Source organism: Aegilops tauschii, chromosome 2 (assembly GCF_002575655.3).
Source record: "Aegilops tauschii subsp. strangulata cultivar AL8/78 chromosome 2, Aet v6.0, whole genome shotgun sequence".
NCBI lineage: Eukaryota > Viridiplantae > Streptophyta > Magnoliopsida > Poales > Poaceae > Aegilops > Aegilops tauschii.
The window spans coordinates 83,791,301-83,810,636 of record NC_053036.3 but is presented as its reverse complement, the minus strand read 5'-3'; the positions used below and the strand labels follow the sequence as shown (position 1 = coordinate 83,810,636).

Below are 19,336 nucleotides of genomic sequence, written 5' to 3'. Positions count from 1 at the left end.
TCTTAAACAAAAGACTTCAACATACGATGGTGGCATCTGATGGCGGTGATCTTGTCCGTCGACGGCATGGGCAGTGGAATTGCTGATTGGGGTGGTGTTGTGGATCAGGATCGGGGACAGCGGCGGAGCAACAATGGCGGCTGAGCTACAGTGCCATCTATGCGGACGAGGCAACCCTTGCGGTCAGTCCTACATGGCTGACCCAAGTGTCTCTATATCCGCCCCGGAAATGGACAAGGTGTGGATAGTACCGGTCAGCAAAGGCGTCTAGGCGGAGTTTGGCTGATCCGATTAGGTGGCGTTTTTCTGATCGTACAGGCCACCCACACGAATCGGACAGGCCACCCAGACGATTTGGTGTGGATATAGGACGTCCGATCGTAGATAACAAACCACCTCGTTGTATGGCTAGTCCTCGAGCTGGGCGCCGCGCTGTCGGGTGAAACCTAGCCGCGAGCTTTCCGGCTCTCTTCTCACACGATGTCAAACCTCAAACCTCGGTGACGCTGGCGCCATCGAGTTAATAATGGAAATCGTTTAAGTTGGCCGACGCCCCGTAGAACTTGAAAAAAGAAAAACAAGTTCCACCGATTATCGACACCTGAGAAGTCCTACTTCATCATACACTTTATTTATTCTGTATACTGAACTAAAGCACATGCAACTCGCATGCCTACCACAGGACGGGTATAAATATAAGAACTAATGTGTCCAGAACAAAAAATATAATTACACAGCGAAGCCAGGAATCCTGTACAAGAAAGCGGCAGTTCAACAGGGGCCGGGCCTTGCAGCCTAGCGTCAGCGAACCAATTTACAGGGGTGGTTGGTTACCTAGGCTGCAAGAGCGTGCAGAAGAATCCTCGACGGAGTCTGCAAGCTCGTTTCCAGAAGATGCCTTGGACAGAGCTTCCACAAAATTGCAGCCTTTGGTGACGTTAGTGCTTCAGAAGGACCGCGGTCTGAGAAGATCACTTTCCAGTATCGCAATAAGAACGCTTTCCCTCCATTTAGCTTTGGTCATTTTGGCGATTGGGCTTTGGCTAGTATCACTTGGCAGATTGCACTGCTGTTTTTTGCCTGGCAAGTACTCTCTCAAACTCAGCACAAGCTTCTGGTGAGTCTTCTTCGCTGGGTGGCACCAACTGCCAGAACAGTGGCAGATATGCCTCCCATTCGCTCAGAATTTTAGCGCCTTTCGTGCTGCCCGTTTTTTCCTATAAAAGCGACATCCAAAATATGAGAACATGGGGAATGGCCAATTTTGGCACAAAACTGTCAAAGAGTGCAACTTGACTTACAACATAGGCCTCAATCAAACCCTTGAGCTGCATCTGCCCAGCTGGAGCATTCACTCTCTGCATCTTGACAATCTCCTTGTTAACCTATTAAAACACTTGCACGTTATGATCTTGAGATTTGAATCCAAGGCTTTCACTAGATGCATGCTACACGGCGGCTGAAGGTATAGCTACAGATTCCAAATTTGCATACCTTCGGGACTAGTGTATCATCTTCATCTAACATGTAGGCTAGGCCACCGGTCATTCCGGCTGCAACGTTTCTTCCAACTCTGTGGATTGAGAAATATATATCAGGACAAGAAGGGTAATAATACACAAAGTGGGGAAAATGCAGACTGTGTACTTACTTGCCGAGTACAACTACACATCCACCGGTCATGTACTCGCAGCAATGATCTCCTGTGCCCTCAACCACTGCTTGCCCAAGAGAATTCCGAACTGCAAATCTTTCTCCTGTCTTGCCTCTCACAAATACTTGACCACCCGTAGCTCCATACAGACAAGTGTTCCCAACTATAGCAGCATCCTCAGGAACAAATCCTGTATCATCTACAGGAACTACAACCAGCTCTCCACCCGCCATACCCTGTGAAAATGAAATAGAAGGCATTATAAAGCTGCTGGTCAGACAGTATTTTCAGTCCAGTTGAGCATTTAGTACCTTCCCCACATAATCGTTGGCCTCTCCTACTAGGCGAACATTCATGCCAGGTGTCAGAAAACAACCAAAGGACTGTCCTGCACTTCCGGTGAACCTGAAATGTTTGAAATTGTTTATTTCCTATCTTCTCATAATAAAAGTTAAAGGGCACAGAATTATGCAGACAAGAAAGTAGTTGACATACGTAATGTTCAGCTGGCCTGCAAAGCCTGTATCTCCGTACTTCTTAGCAATGACACCCGCTACACGGCCGCAAACAGCCCTATCAACATTATAAATTGGATATGTCTTTGAAACCTCTTTCTCATTCTCAATTGCATCGGATACCTGCAAAATGTCATTATATAATTTAAGTAATGCTGCATACAGCAGAGCTTGGTTCCTAACAACTATGCATTTCACTTTAAGGCCACAATATCTATTGATCAACGTCACAGTTCTTTGTTCCCGAGCAAAAAAAAATATTGGGTGTACACAAATCTGCTCATGGCAGGTGCTAATCGATGTAACTAAGAAAAGCTATCAAAAACATTACCTCAGGATCTGCAAGGATTGTCTCATCAAGGACAGGGCCATTAGAATGGACGTCCTGGCTCCTTATCTGAGAGCTGCTCCATTTGGGTAATCCAGCATTCTGAAACGAGAACGCCGATAAATATAACAAGATAGGCATGAAATGCCAATAACTCAAATGAGAATAGCTATCAACTCCATACCATTAATAGGTATGCAAGATCAATGTGCTGCGTTTTCACCAAAGAGATATGTTTTGGCTTAAGTAAATCTGTCCGCCCAATTATGTCATCCAGTTTCTCATAACCCAACTGGGCTAATGTGGCTCGTACCTGGAACAGAAGCATGAGTACTTTAAATATGAGTCATGGTTACTCCAAAAATATGCATGACCAAATTTGCAAATCAAGCGCAGAAAGAGGTTAACAGAAAAGGCACTAGTGATGCGAGTGACGCCATACCTCCTCTGCAACAAAGAGGAAGTAGTTCACAAGATCACCAGGAACACCAGGGAACCTAGCGCGTAGCTCTTCTCTCTGCAGGAGCATAGAATGTAAGGTATAGCCAAGCAAGACAAATAAAAATATCAATTCTGCTGTTACTACCTGACTAGCAACTCCAACTGGGCAATTGTTTGTGTGGCAAATGCGTGCCATGACACATCCGGTAGCTATCATAGCTACAGAACCAAAGCCATATTCATCAGCACCCATGGCAGCAGCCAAAAGGACATCTAGGCCACTCCTGAATCCACCATCCACCCTAAGTACCACCCTCTCTCTCAATCCATTTTGTATGAGTGTCTGAAGGAAGCTAACTAGGCTTAGAACAAAGAAAGTGATTTGGTATTAAAAACTGATTATATCAAGCAATTAAATGTAGAAAACCTGGTGTGTTTCCGTAAGACCAAGTTCCCAAGGACCCCCAGCATGCTTGATTGAGCTAATTGGGCTAGCTCCAGTACCACCATCATGACCTGATATCTGTATAATAAAATGGCATATTAGATCACCAAAATATGTATACTAAACCTCTAGTTCACCCATGAGTACAGTAGACTTTGGATGAAACCACTCGCAACAAATTAAATAAGATATCATAGCATGGTTTCTCTCAAGAGACTCAAGGTTTAGTGTACTCATCCAATTCATCATTAAACTAAATTGGCGTCTTCATAAGTCATTGCTTACCTTATGGTGTCTGTGTGTGCAATAAACATTTCTATATTTCTGGAATTTGTGTGTTCTGGGAAATTTTACTAGATTTCTGGGATTTTTTCCCCCAAAAACTCTGACAGATTATTGCATATAATTCACTAAAAAGTGATGTTTGTCTGTTACAGGACAAGTGCCACTATAGCAATGTCTAACAACTGGCTATCCACAGGGAGCAAGAAATTCATATTTCATACAAAAATGAACTACAATAGGAAGGTCTATCATCGTGAACATCAGACAGCAAATGTCACTATCTGCAGCATGAAATAGCAAAAGGTGGTTTACGCAGCCTCATGAGGGCCAACTTAGCAGATAGCACCTTACAGCAAAAGGTTAAGGGTACAAAAAAAATGTAAAATAACACTAAACCACAGAAGCATAGCCACTTATGGGATACAGATCCACGTACAATAATTGTATGAGCTAAATCAATGTCTTATTAAAACTTTGATGTTTAATCTACCTGAATTACGTCTGCATTTGCCTTAGATACTCCAGAGGCTACAGTTCCAATTCCTGCTTCAGCTACAAGCTTTACCGACACCTTCGCTTTAGGATTGATCTGCCCAGTCAAATATGAATTAAATATTTGATTAGTACCAATAAATGGATTTCCTTCTCAAAGAAATCAATAATTAAACAGCACTGCTAGTTGACATATAGGCAGCTTAAGGACTCTAATTCTTATGTGACACGCATAATTTATTTTGAAGCTAACATATAGGCAGCTGAAGGACTCTAATTCTTATGTGACATACATAAAACTTATTTTAAAGCTAGCAGTTTTCCCTTAGCACCAACATTACTAGTTGATATTGTATAAGTAGTTGTGCAAAACAAACCTGATGTAGGTCAAAAATTAGCTGCGCCAGATCCTCAATAGAATAGATGTCATGGTGTGGTGGTGGGGATATCAGAGGAACACCAGGTTTGGAGTTTCTCAACCGAGCTATGTATGCGCTGACTTTTTTGCCAGGAAGTTGACCCCCTTCACCAGGCTTAGCCCCTTGTGCAATCTTTATCTCAATTTGTTCGGCATTAACTAAAAATGTTGGTGTAACACCAAAACGTCCAGATGCAACCTGTGAAAGGATAGTACATATGAGAACCAACTCAAATATATGAACCAACTCAAAATTATATATAATAGCCAAGGTAAAGTGCAAAAATAAAGCAGTTGATGCTGCACCTGCTTAATGGCACTTGTGGCGGTGTCCCCGTTCTGAAGACCTTTTAGATGAGGAAGTGTCGAAGAATACCCATCAACAACATCTGTAAGGGGACTCCAGCGGATTGGGTCCTGCAAAAGTAAGCAAATCCATAAGCAGCTCTATGTTGCAGTTTCCACTGGAGCCGCTTGACATAACTAAATAGCTTTATTCTTCTAATGGATAGTTATAGGACCCACCTCACCACCTTCTCCTGAATTAGATTTCCCACCTATCCTATTCATTGCAATTGCAATAGCTTCGTGTGTTTCTCTGGAAATAGCGCCCAAGGACATTCCACCTGTGCAAAAACGCTCAACGATAGAGGTTGCAGGCTCAACTTTGCCAATAGGAATAGGCGTCCGTTCACTCTTTAGTTCTACAAGATCTCGAAGAACCTGCAGCGTAGAAGATATGGTAAACCAAAGGTGATAACAAAAAATTCTACAGGTTGCCCACCTGCTAAGTGAAGATAAGCACCACTAACATTGACAGGACGGCTTGCAAGATGTTGTTGGTAGATGGTATATGCATTATCACTTTTTTCACGAATTGCTTTGTGCAGCAGCTTTGACATCTCAGGATTATTTGCATGAAATTCACCTATTCAGGAAGCAAAAGGCACCATGTTATTTCAGTAATAAACAGTAAGATAATATTGCACTGCATATGATCTGACAAATTTATTAAAATGCAACTCCTTCAGCAACAAGAAGTGTTTTAGGGAAGAATCAGGAGGTATTGTCAGTATTCATTATATGGACATACCTTTAGTACCTATCACGCTAAAAAAGGTAAATGGATTTAGCTATCACGTTAAGATGTAAGCATTTTTTATCCCTGGTTGGCTAGGACAAATCCGAACATTTGCAATCGTGCACCCCTGAAAAACAACACCCAGAACACCAATGGCCCCTCCAGTACACCACCTTTTCAACAAAACAAATTAACTAGAGACGACAGGATCCATGAAGACACTTTGCTATTGGTGAACCAAAAGTAGGACTCACAGGAACATAGATTTCTCAAGTAGTTGTGACCTTTGTATGTGTTGATTGCACGTACAATTTGCCGCAACCAGATCTCAGGTCGTTAATTGATGTCATTTTAATTAAAAAATCATATTGGATTAAAATTGGCAGAACACAGGCACCCAACTCACAAAACCTAACTTTTTGTTACAGCTGATGAAAGAGATACTACCTCCAGGTCTGGATTGGATGAATCCGAAGTTTTCCAGCCTCTTTGCGGTATCTTCTGAGAAAGCCCTCACCCAGAATGATAGTGTTTCTCGGCCCAGCTTTACAAGAAAAGGATAGAATAAAAGAAATGGAGAATTGTCAGTAGGTAACAGTCTCAAAAGAGATAACAAAGGTACACGAAGCAACTCAGGTGTTAATCTATTCAAACACTCTTCTAGACAGACGATGTACCAGGTCAACAAGAATATCAAAACCAAAAAGAAAGGTGTTGAAAAACTCATGACTATATGCATAATTGTGAATTACCTCATTAAGGGTGAGTCCTCCAATTTTCGATACACTCCCACAGAACGCAAGGTCGACAACTTCTTGGCCAAGACCATATATTTCAAAGATCTGAGCTCCACAGTAACTATCCAAAAGATGTGGACCCATTAAACAATTGCAGGAAGTACTTCAGCATACTGGCACCATTATTAAATTACACTGGATGGCAAAGATAAGACAAACCTTGAGAGCAAGGATATGCCCATTTTTGAGAGTATCTTGAGCAGGCCAGATTTTACTGCCTGAAAAACATAAACCAATTAATAACAGATGTAAAATGGAACACAAAGATCACACTTGAACGATCGACTACAGCATTAATGCACAAATGTAGTACTGAGTCCAACTATGTTCACACACGTAGGGGCAGCAGCACAACAACATGCAACAAACTAGTCAAAACTCACAACTTACAAGCCATAGAAATCATACCTTGATAAAGTTTCTTTGAGCCTGCTCGATGGTCACTGTGGGCATCTTGCCATTTCTCATCAAATTGACAGTTTTGTTGCTCAGCCTCCATTGCCGGCATGTTTCCAATGCCAGATATGGGCATATAGCACTAATGTGCAACATAAGAATGAATGTTAGTAAATCTAGCGACTGACACAACATTGTAACTTGAGAACTAAATAGTTCCTGGAGAATTTGCACAGCTGAATATAAGTTCTAACTACAAGTTGCTGAGAACCAAAGGAATGATTGGATCTTCAAGAAATCCCTCCCAATAAATAGGTTCTAATTTGCTAATTTAAACTGGAACGAAGTCCAATTCCTCCTATCTGCTTCATCTAACTGAATTATTTTTATCCTTTCTTCCTCTTAACTTGGTACTTCTTTTGGATGATGATTCATATTTCAGTAAGGCTCCTCCTCTACCATTTTTCACAGAAAAGAACCACACAGAAGAACTCTCTTAAGGGTATTCACATTGTTTGTTAACAGCTTAGTATGAGGACTTAAGTTGTCTTATGTTCTAATTCATTCTGCAAGTCCAAACTGCATGCCCAGTTTCCAGAGGATATCGACTGCTGATTCACAATTATCGTTTATACCTCAGTTCTACGCCAATTGTCGAAGGAAATACTTGCCAAATGGCTATGGTGCACTAGCTTGAAAAGGGAATTTGTTTCTTCTGGAAAAAACTTGAATCAGTTTGATGTTTTATCAAATACTTCAGTTGATAATTTATTTCGATGCTACTCCCAGAAGATTTGCTATGTGATCCTGGAATAAGATACTCCATCCATCCATATATATAGGGCCAAATGCGTTTTTCGAGATTGCTTTTGACTATTGACAAGATTAATAGTATATGAGATGTATAATGTGAAAATTATACCATTGGATGCTCCTCTCACGTACGAATTTGATGGTATGCTTTGTGTAACTTGCATGTCATATATTATTGCTATAACATGTGGTCAAAGTTAGCCTTGAAAAACGCATTAGGCCCTATATAGATGGATAGAGGTAGTAGTATTGGATATCTGAAGACAGAAATCATAAATATATATTGCAAAAAGTTGACATGCGAAGACATAAGCAACCAAAAGTGCTGAATGACATTAGTTCACCTTGATTGTATTGTATGTATTCAACAGCCATGCTGGTTTAATAATCATGTTCATAAACTAACACAGTGGGAGTTTATATATTCATCTATGCTGGATCAGAATGTCAAGTGAAGCGAACATAAGTAATGATCTAGCTGTTACTAAACAAATCCTTTTTAAAAATGAAAGTCATACCTGGCTCCATATCCTATCAAACAGGCAAATTGATGGGTGCTGAAACACTGGGCAGTGTCAGCAACAATTGAAGCTGACATGCGGAGGCCATTCTGAATCAAATGCTGATGGATGGCACCAACAGCTAAAAGTATTGGGACGGCAGGCCGTGTTGGTTCCTACATCATACATTCATTTAATTGCAATACAGGAAGTGTGTAAAAAAAATAGATGATTCTATCTCCGTAGTGTATTGCATTGCAGAAGAGAGATTCTGAAGTTGACAAAAAAATAATGGCTTCATAACCTAGCACTACATCGTGATGTTTTCAAGTAACTGTATGTCAGGAAAAGTAATGTCTGTATTTTCTGGTCACAAGACCAAATAGTTTAGAAGTGGAATCATATTAGTACTAGATATGGCAAGCAATGTCATAGACAAGAAGCTACCATGTACATCCACATGCATCAATCATTATAGGCATATCATATTGATGCGCGGGTGTCTTATATTATTTTGCACAATTATGTGTACTAAATTGTGACAATAAAGACATTGTGATATCCAAGTGTCCAGTTTGGTATAAATTAAATTTCTTAGGTTAATTTTTGGATAAACTGCAAAAGACAGGACTTGAACTCGAGACCTTAGGTTCTGATACCATGTCAAGATTCATGCACTAGCCAACGCAACCAAAAGTCCGAACTAGGACAGGTCGCGCGTTAAGCGCCGCTGTAGTCCAGCCCTTCAAATTATATAGATTGGTACTATCCTATATGGTGAATAGTGCTCCTGGTGGATGCATAATTAGACAAAGGTAGCCCATGAATAGTAACTAACTGACACTTGTCAAGGAACCAGTAGATCATTTTGTAGTACTGTACTGGTGCACCATAGATGTAGATAGTAAGTATACATGTATTTGGATCTGGTACACTTCTAGAAATCAGTATTGCCCATTATGCAGCGAAGTAAAAAATAGTTTAAGTTCAAACCAAGCACATTCACTGCTTCCCTACCCATTGAAAAAGAAAGGTGAACAAGAATATGAAAGCTACTTGAAATATAGTTCGAGTCTATAAACAAGGAGCATAAAGATTGCTGTGGATATCTGTGTTAACACATTAAGAAGTCAGAAGCTACTCACAAGCGCTTCAGAACGATCGGAAAGCACAAGAAGTTGAGAGCCACTCCGCACAGCAGCATCAGCTTCTTCACAAAGAGCCTTAATTGCGTTCTCAAGGGAACCATCTAGACCTTTACGGATATTGAAGTATGTCGAGAGTACTTTGGGCTTTAATTTTGGGTCCTTCAATAGTGATTCTAGTTCACCTTCATTCAGCACAGGACTTGATAGGGTAACCTGAGAAGTCAATAAGATGATATCAAAATATTGCCCCAAGAATACAGGTCAAATCATTACCTTAAAAACTAACTAACCTGGTCAGCATTTTCAGGGCCAACCTCCAAGATGTTGCCTCGTTTACCAATGTTAACTTCAAGAGACATGACTAAACCTTCTCTGAGTGGATCAATTGCAGGATTTGTAACCTAGAAATTGAATGAGATACAATCATAAGACAAAGCAGTCATGACTTCGATTAATAAGATAATTTGTAAATGAGGACCCGTTACTGCTGTGCAGCCACGGTGCGCCTGCACACTGTTCATGCAGGCCCAGCTGGTGCAGTATTAGTCTAAAAAGCACGGACACGGGGACGGAAAGACGGGGATACAGCATTTTTCAAAAACAGTCATTCGGGGATACGGCGGGGTATATAAATATATAGAAAAAATACTAGCATGTAATAAAGATTTAAAGATAATTTTTAGATCAGAGATTTTGTACTGGATATATGATTTTTGTAAAGGAATTACTGGATATATGTTGCCTCATTTCTATTGATAAAAGACTTTGGGGCAGCCCATAGTCCATACGAACCCTCCACTCAGGCCCATGTAGCTCTCCACTCAGAGCCCATATAAGGTCCAGTTCCTGAAACCCTAGACTAGTCAGCTCCTCTCGCCGTTCTCTTCTCGTTTCCTCCAGCCGCCTGAGAGCTGCAGAGAGCAGAAGAAGAAAAGACTGCGCCGCCGTTTATATCTTCTTCCTTTCTGCTGGCTGCAGTCCCCATCTTTCTCCCCGCCCGGTGCCTCTTCCTTGTCCTCGAACACCTTGCCATCTTCCTCTCTGCTTGATGGATGTTCTTCGTCGGGGGGAAAGCTGGGCTTGGGGGAAACGGCGGCGGCGAGCCAGCGACCAGAGAAGCGAGTCCAGGCAGCTGCAGCCTTATCCACCGTATCCACACCTTATCTGCCGTATCCCGATTTCTTTCCCCTTTTTTTAATTCAGAAAAGATGGGATACTGCAGGATACGTGTATCCCGGCGTATCCGCGCGTGTCCCCGTATCCCCCCGTACTAGGACGGCAATTCGGCAGTTTCTGCCATATCCATGCTTTGTAGGTATTAGTTGGCAATTAGAGATCACACTAATTAGCTCCCTTGTTTGTTCGGTTTACTTCCTTATTGATAGTATCATATGTTGTACTTAGATTTACACCTCCATATAGATATACACCGTCTAAGGTATGTTTCTATGAAGATGGAGATTATTTCTTAGGGGTCAAATCAAGTCATCCTATAACTGAATGGATTGAAGATTGGATGGAATTAGTTACTCCAAAATAACCTTGGAATGTGACTACGCAGATGTGATTTTCCCAACTAACTGTACTGTGGATAAGAATTTTTTGGCAAGGACTGCCAATATCGTGCAAGTATTTAAGAGTAATAGAGGAAGTTTCATAACCTAGATTTTTTGACACTATTACTGAAATGTTAAGGATTTACTGACCTGTGCAAATCGCTGCTTGAAATAATCAAAGAGCATGTGTGGCTTTTGTGACAACACGGCTAATGGAATGTCATCGCCCATGCAAAATGTTGGCTCCTTCCCTTGTGAAGCCATTGTTTCAATTACCATTTGCACATCTTCACTGGAATAACCAAATGCCCTAAAAATATAATAACATTAAATTAAACATCAAATCTGACTGACCATCTAATATCTCTAATTCTTACAATGTCTGAAACAACAACATAGGTAAGTTGTAGACATGGAGCACACGTGAAAATCAGCCACATTCTTTGGCAGTATATTTCTGGGCATGACATGATCATAAGTAACATTTTTGGGGTTTATCTTCTGAAATCTGAAAAAAAAAACTAATGCCCTATACTTCTGTATCAAGCTAGGTTTACTTCAGACATCCCATAATATAATCTGTGGAAATCTTTTTGATGGACACAATATGTTGACCCAAATGATTTTATGTATATAGTTTAAAAAGGTTTACATAACCCAGAAAGAGCAAAAGGCATTGCAATATACCATCACTGAAATAGTCAGCCACAAGTCCACAACCTTCTCAACATAAGCATCAGGCATATTGCTAGACATACATACATACATTCTAACTCTTGGAACAAACATAAGCAAATAAGTACAAGGGGAAAAGTAAAGAGGAGTTCAATAGAGCAATATTTCATGGTTCTTACTGCTGATGTCTCAAAATTGTTTCATTGTCCATGACAGGAGAGGATTGGAAGTTGACAGGCTTTATTGAACGTGTACTTTCTTGCAACCAAGTTCCATAGGGTTTTGCTGAAGCCACATTCTTCTTCACTTCTGTGTTTTCAAGGACCTGGGATGACTCGTGAGGTTTAGAATCTACATTTTAGAAGACTCTGATGATCAAAGGCGAGACAAGGAAAAGATTGTTTTATTCTATTCTAACCTGACCAGTCTCTAGGTCAACTGTTATCATCATTCCAGGACCCAATCTTCCTTTCATTACTACCTTCGACTCATCCATCGGTATAACACCAACCTGTAGATTTTCATTAATACAGCTAGTCAGTTGGTGAGAATCCTACAAAGTAATACTTGCCAAACTCTTGTAGAACATTTGAGAATGTTTCCACGCAACAACAAAAAACAAACATTTGAGAATGTGATCCAAGGTTACTTCGTCAACTATTAGCATATAGTTAAATGACATGCTTTTAAAATAATCAGATCAGATTCAACTACACAAGAGATGGTCAAAGGTATTACTAGAGTATAAATTCACATCTAATAAGCTAGACTAGTCAAACTACAACCATAAGAAGCATCATGTATGGTAACTAACAGTTTTATCTTTTACTCTCTGAGTATAGGCATCAGCAGAACAAAGGATCTCATGTGAGGGAAGTTTATTCAAGACAAAGCGAGCATAAAAAAATAACTTCCAATCTTGGTACTGTGTACTCTCTAGTAGGATGAAAGTACTGCACAATATGAGAGAACAAGCTGAGAAGTGTAGCCCAAAAATATGTTAAAATGTCAAGTTATTGCTATATGCCTACATCCAAGTCAAGTCTTGCAACGCAAAAAACAGATTGATAAAAAAGTAACTTCTAATCTTGGTACTGCGTATACTCTCTAGTAGGATGAATGTACTGCACAATATGAGAGAACAAGCTGAGAAGTGTAGCCCAGAAATACGCTAAAATGTCAAGTTATTGCTACATGCCTACATCCAAGTCAAGTCTTGGAACGCAAAAAACAGATTGATATATCTAACTCTACTCAAACAAAGGTTTACACGATCTGTCACCGTAGAATGAATTTGTACCCACAAAGGCAAGAACAAAAACCCATGTAGGATCCTTGAAGCTTGCTGGCACAAATGCATGAGCGACATAGCATTCAAATAGCAATCAAACACTAACAAGTAACTTCTTAATTTGTCCTAATCACCTAGTGTAGCTGTGAGACCTAACACTTCAACAAATAGGCACAATACTTACTGAATATTACATTAAGTTTAGCTTGTGACATCTGAACTCTGCGATTTGGTATAGAAGGATGTCAGTATATCTGCAATAAGTTATTGGCAGATAAACCAAATGCTCCAATTTCAGAATTTCAAAATGGACACTTCACTAATGTGTGATACAAAATCGCTCTACGATAACATTGTAACTAAACAGAAATTTCAGACAGTAGAAGTAACTTGAACCTACCTCAGATGCAACATAAACAAAACCATCTGATGTTTTCCAATAGCGTGCTGGACGCAGCCCATTTCGATCAAGGCATGCCCCTACCGTCCTTCCGTCACTACATAGAGGTATACAAAAGAGAACATGTAAATCTAGCCCACTCTGTTGCAAGAAATTACTCAGTAGAGAAAAAGCAGCATTTGGATATCTTATGCTTTAAATAACACGGCACGGAGGAAAAATTACGGCTATTTTCCCTACTCTGTTTGACGACAAATACATGTTTGGAAGCTTCTCTGTCAAAGGTTTCAACTTCTACAACTAAATATTGTCCACAACTTGTGATGCTAGCACATACCCATCTCTGTGTTCTGATTTTCTCTCTTTGCAATTAAACACCTATTTGCTGTATCTTTTAGTTCCTGCAGTTAGGTATATACTACCTCCCTTCCCCAATACATGCCATAAGCACACAAATTTGGTTCCTAATTACAGGTCAAACTGTGAATGTGTTAAATAAAGGCCATACGTAAAAACTCGCTATGACTCCAAGATAAGTTTGGGCCATTGTTTTCTTGTATTCCCCTAACATTAGCCCATTTCTGATGTCACTTATTACAATGGAGTAGACTAACATACCATCCCAAGAATAACAAGTAACCCCATGAAAGGGAGTAATGTGGTCTTTCCTATATGTGCCTTGGTTGTTTTGCAAAACTTCTAAATGACGGCTATTCAGAAAAAGAGGGACAAAGTGAGAAGGAAGCAAAACCTGCTAATGCATGAAATGACTTTAACCAAACTAGTAAAGAAACTGTCTTTACATCAGAAAATAAAGATAGCAAAAAATATAAAACGGCAAAATCACAGATCGACGAGATATTACCTAAACAAAAGTAAAGCAGGCCCATCCCAAGCCTCCATTTGACCTTTGTAGTATTCATAGAAGTCAATTACCTAAGACACAAACCAAGAGAAGCTTCAATTGGACACAATTGTTTGCATAAGTTGATATGGAAGGGACTTCATGCATGCCCACAACATATGTTCACTAATGCATCCCATACCTCTGGATATTTTACTGATAATGTCGGATGGTTCTTGTATGCCTCGGGGACGAGCATCATCATAGCTTCAGCAGGACTTCTACCACTTCTTAACAGTAACTGGTGCAAGAAAGGATGTGATGACTCAACAATTACACACCAGTAATGAAGGTAGAAATACATACTCGAAATAAAGGCGGGGGTGCTCAATGCACATTAAGAATAGCATATATGATTTGTTATGCACAGTGAAAACAGATAGGTCAGATTGCCTCTTAGCAACAACTGCATATGTTTCTAGCATTAATTCGAGTAGTCAAAGTACCACTTCGCTATCCAAAATTTCAAAAGCTTTGCTTCAAAATAACATAAATGTTGCACGTATGTTTGAAATTTATGAAACTACTTTAATTTGGTTCATTTCATCTCTGTAAATCAAGGTGCAGAAAATAGTCAAATTAAAGTAACAGCTTATTCAGTACCCATTAAAAGCCAAATTGTTAATCTCTTGTAACATCTTGACAGATGTCTGAGTTATGTGTCATTAAGCATGTTCAACAGAGCCCAGAAGGGCTTGGAATATTCTATAGTGACAAGTATGCAAAATCGTGTGAATGGCGCGGTTGTATGGACAAGAAGCAAAATAAATGCATGCTTTATGTTACGATATTAATGAACGGTGTGCAGTCTCGTACTTCAGCAGCACTGTCAAGGTTTGCTGAATCGGATGCTTTAGGGTCACCAAATGGGCGTAGTTCATTCTCACGGCCTCGCCATACAGGAGACTGTATTGTGGCTTCCCTTGATCGCATCCAGTTCAAGTTTCCCTGCAAAGAAAAGGAACGCTATGAGTAATGCCCAAAGTATGCCTAGTTTTCAGTATCAAACATTTGGCGAGCAACAAGGAAGACACTAAACAATAATGTAAGATACAGGGAGTAAAAATTAACAGTAAGTTGAAGAAGTTCATGTGAACCTGTATCGTGTTAATCTCTCCATTGTGTCCAAGCAACCTCATTGGTTGTGCAAGAGGCCATCTAGGGCTTGTGTTGGTACTGAATCTTCGATGGTATATGGCAAAAGGAGATTTGTACAGTTCATTCTTAAGGTCCAAATAGAACTGCCCAAGAACCTCAGATCGAAGCATTCCCTTGTAAATGATAGTTCTACTTGACAAAGAGCAGAAATATAGTTCATCTGCCCAACTAGCAGATTTTGTAGCCCTCTCTATCAGCTTTCGGCAGATGTATAATTCTCTCTCTATGTCATCAGCGTCATCTTCTTTCGCAATTCTCACAAATATCTGGAGTATATTAGGCATTGTTTCTTTTGCATTGCGGCCTACCACTGATAGATTGAAAGGAACCGGTCTCCAGCCAAGAACCTCAAGGCCTTCATCTGTAAAAACCTTCTCAACAGCTGCAAAATGAATAGACTCTTAGGAAGCTATGTGTGTTGTGGTACAGTGGAGCTGAAAAAACACATGTGTAATCTGACTGTCAATACAAAATAATAAATTTCCTTTCGGAAAGTTCTTATACCAAGGGCATAAACTTTTCCTGCAAAAGAACTTTCCAACCGTAGGTTTCAAACACCACAATGGCATGGCAACCAAAGTATGGCAGCATTACAAGTCCGAAGAGATCGGAGTCAGATTTACTAGGACATGCATCGCCAAGCAGAAATCTCTAACCATATAAAATTAGGAAGTGTCGTACTTTAAAGATGAGATCCCAGCAAAAGAGAAAGACAAGAAATGATCCACAATGGGGACAACGTATGGTGGTTAAGCATCAGAATCATTACCAGCTTTTGCTTCTGCCATAGAATTCTCGTTTTGTGGAAGGAAGACCATGCCTACACCTGTATGTGTTCTTTCAAAAGGAGCAAGCCCTTCCTTGCTGGCCCAGTCATCAAACAAGTCCCATGGTATACCGCTCATCAATCCTGCCCCATCACCAGAGTCGTTGTCGGATCCACAGCCACCACGGTGCTCCATACACCCAAGAGCTGTAAGAGCATCACGGACAACGTTGAACGAAGGCTCATTACTCAAGTTTGCGACAAACCCAACACCACAGGCTCCACGTTCTGCTAAGATATCGTTCAAATCCGCAGCCTGACAGAAAAAAGCAATTCCTAATGTCAGATATAAAGCACAGCACATATGGTTTATTATTACTCATAACTGTCACAGCTCACAGGTCACAGCCCATTCAAACGCATTCCAGAACGGAAATGGAAAACTAGTACTAGTACGTTGCAAATTCTCCACCTATGCATTACACAATGTCGTACTCCTGGAACTTGATCGTGATTAGTACCTACCACCACAGCTGTCACCTAACCTTTCATAACCACACACTTGTTTATTGCACCCGCATTTGCTGTGTTTTGTGCACTTGCTGCGCTTTGTACTTTAAAAATCCCATGAAAGGAACACCACATAACAAAAGCGATAGTATGCAAGTGCATCATCATGAGCTAGAGACCTAATAAAACAAGCACATGCAATGAACTTTGGAGTCAACACATAGAACCTTATCGTCCGATACAGTAATCAGGAGATACCTGGGTCTCCTGAATCCTGATCTCCCCCAAATTTCCCAACGCAGAAATTTGGCAACCGTATAGCTATCAGAAGCATATTACAGTGCAAATACATAAATAAACTATGATCCGTCAAAACAAGCCATGGCCCGTGACTTCGTAAATAAACCAATCTAGCAACCGCACCAAACAATCCAAACCTACAAAAACCCCAACCCCCGAAACCAAACCCAATCGCGAGACGAGCACTTGATCGGCGGGTGGGGAGCAGAGCGAACCATACCTCCTGCGCGGGCTTCTGAGGCGCCCGGCGGCGCGGCAGGTCGAGCACGGCGCGGGCGGAGACGGCCCAGCTCCGCCGCGTGGCCGCGAGCGCGGGCGCGCGGGCCCCTCTGGCCCGGAGCCTGCGGGCGGCGGCGCGGCCCGCGAGGAGCAGCGGCGCGGCGCGCGGGAGCGGGAGCAGCGCCGGCGGCGGCGCCACCGCGCGCGGGAGCGTGGCGGCCATGATCCGGTCAGGTCACGCGCGAGTCGTCCCTCCTCCCCACCTACCGGGACTCTAGCTAAACAGCACCACCACCAGTCCGCCACCACCACCACACGCGGCTGCGGGGGCGCGCGGCAGCGCGATAGATATAGGAGGGGCCGGCGCTCGCGTGGTGGGGAGGAAATGCGGAAGCGGACAAGGCCGGGATCGTGTGGAAGAGGAGAGGATAGGGCGCGGGGGGGCGGGGAGAGGAGGGGGGGCGAGGGGTGGGTGGGCTGATGGGGGTGGAGCGGAGGAGAGGAGAGGAGAGGAGTAGTTTATAGACGGCGACGAACGAGCGCGGCCCGGCTTGCTGCTGCGGCTGCGCCTCTCGGGCGCACGGAGAGGCGAGCGACAGGCAGAGGCAGGGAACCGCGACCGAGCGAGCGGGCGAGCGGGGGCGGATGGATCAGGAAAGGGGCCGCCGAGTGAACGGGAGGGCGAGGAGGGGGGGTGGCCGCGGTTGGGTTTGTGTGGTTTTTAAAACAGGGGTGGGGCTTGCGGCGGCTTTTGGTGGGGCCTGGGGGGGAGGCTCTGGATGGGGGGCGCGGAGGTGGCTGGCTGGCTGGCTGGGATTTTGGACTGGGGTTTAGGGGTTTTGACGTTGCATAGGGGTGATTATTGGAGCGTGGGCATCTTCTCTTCTCAAGGAAAAGATTATTGGAGGGGGCAGTGGACCGCAGCGTGATTCATGTGTGCTGGTCATGCGAGATCCAAACATGGCACAAAGTACTGGAGGTGGGACCATGGCATGTTTTGTGTTTCCTCACTTTGTTTGGTTATTTTTGGTCAGTTGAATGAGGAATTCACTTGTCGTGTTTTTAGCTGATGCATATGTAAACATGTTATATGGTTTGTTTATGTATTTACTGTGTCTAAATATGTTATGATGTGTTTGTCTTTATTGTGTTTTTAACGAATGCATATGTAAATATGTTATGGTTTGCTTTTAGGAATCAAATAAACATTGTACATGTTTGCGAATCACATTGCACGGGTTCTTTGTGACACTCAAATGTGACCAGCATGAAATGAAAGTCTCTCACACGCGACCAAAGTAAAGTCAGTCATTCTCTTGCGCTGATGGGTAGAACATTGCCGAAAACTGTTGTGTGGTTACGTTCTGCCGTTGATGATGTTGACGTGTTGTGTCAACAAGATTGTAATGACTCCGGTTGATTCATATTTTTGTTTCATTAGCAAAAAAAAAGTAACCCGCACCAACCACCTCATGCGTACACATTACCATGAATGTTTGTTGCCACGCTTAATGCGCTCTTGTGTATTTAAAATGTTGTTGGTAAAATGGAAACTTCACTAAGCTTTGGACCTAGAGTGGTGCTATGTGAACGACAGACGACACACGGTACTTGCCCGATGGTAAAATCCAGCCGGTCACGCATAGAATTGAAAGGGCAACGACCGCTGGATGTGATGGTCACGCAAAGATCGGACACTAAAGTGTCGTGTGTGCAGCAGTTTTGTTGGACCTATATGTGGCATTTTTTGTGAAAAAGACCCCATATATTAATTAATCCAAACAAATATTTTTACAATCATTCGTTACAGCATACACCACGCAGGGCGGAACAGAATTAACGAGAATCCTATCGGACCTAGTATACTAAAGCTAAACTTAGCAATGTCTTGTGCCACCCCATTGGCAATCCGATTTATATTTGAAATAATAAAATTTTGGATCATCCTGGAGATACTCAGAGCCTCATTCATCAGAGCAACCAGAGGGGACCTGTCAAGCTTCTCATTCGCAAGGAAAGAGTGTACGAAAGCATAGTCGGTGTCTAAAATAATAGACTGGTGAAGGGTGATACCTATATAAAGTCCTGCTAGGCAGGCGCGGAGCTCAACTTCATTCACACTGGTACATCGATCAATAAAATCCCATGAAGAAACAATGATTTCTCCAAAAGAATTACGAGCTATAACCCCCACATTGGTTGCCTTGGTACTCTCCACAAACTGGCGTCAACATTGATCTTGAT

The 19,336-nt window shown here is 41.9% G+C and overlaps 1 protein-coding gene across 2 annotated transcripts; it reads right to left on the bottom strand.

The window, feature by feature from the left end:
- Positions 1–609: 609 nt before the first annotated feature.
- LOC109733233 (ferredoxin-dependent glutamate synthase, chloroplastic) lies at positions 610–17,517 on the bottom strand. 2 transcript variants are annotated; one of them, XM_020292432.4, is made up of 33 exons: positions 17,094–17,515; positions 16,067–16,379; positions 15,237–15,679; positions 14,956–15,087; positions 14,282–14,380; positions 14,101–14,171; positions 13,236–13,332; positions 11,963–12,055; positions 11,724–11,869; positions 11,020–11,179; positions 9,604–9,714; positions 9,311–9,526; positions 8,184–8,341; positions 6,865–6,994; positions 6,616–6,674; positions 6,412–6,517; positions 6,107–6,203; positions 5,391–5,506; positions 5,104–5,301; positions 4,885–4,995; positions 4,538–4,777; positions 4,159–4,257; positions 3,366–3,461; positions 3,084–3,281; positions 2,940–3,014; positions 2,682–2,810; positions 2,501–2,599; positions 2,150–2,292; positions 1,966–2,059; positions 1,652–1,890; positions 1,495–1,573; positions 1,302–1,385; positions 610–1,217 (listed from the first exon to the last, which is right to left on the bottom strand). In XM_020292432.4, exons 1-33 carry the CDS (start codon positions 17,313–17,315, stop codon positions 1,050–1,052), a joined length of 4,821 nt encoding a protein of 1,606 aa, XP_020148021.1. In that variant the 5' UTR covers positions 17,316–17,515; the 3' UTR covers positions 610–1,049. The 2 variants fall into 2 exon arrangements, with proteins under 2 accessions (XP_020148021.1, XP_040257611.1); XM_040401677.3 differs by having other exon boundaries at positions 2,940–3,281; positions 17,094–17,517.
- Positions 17,518–19,336: the final 1,819 nt, after the last annotated feature.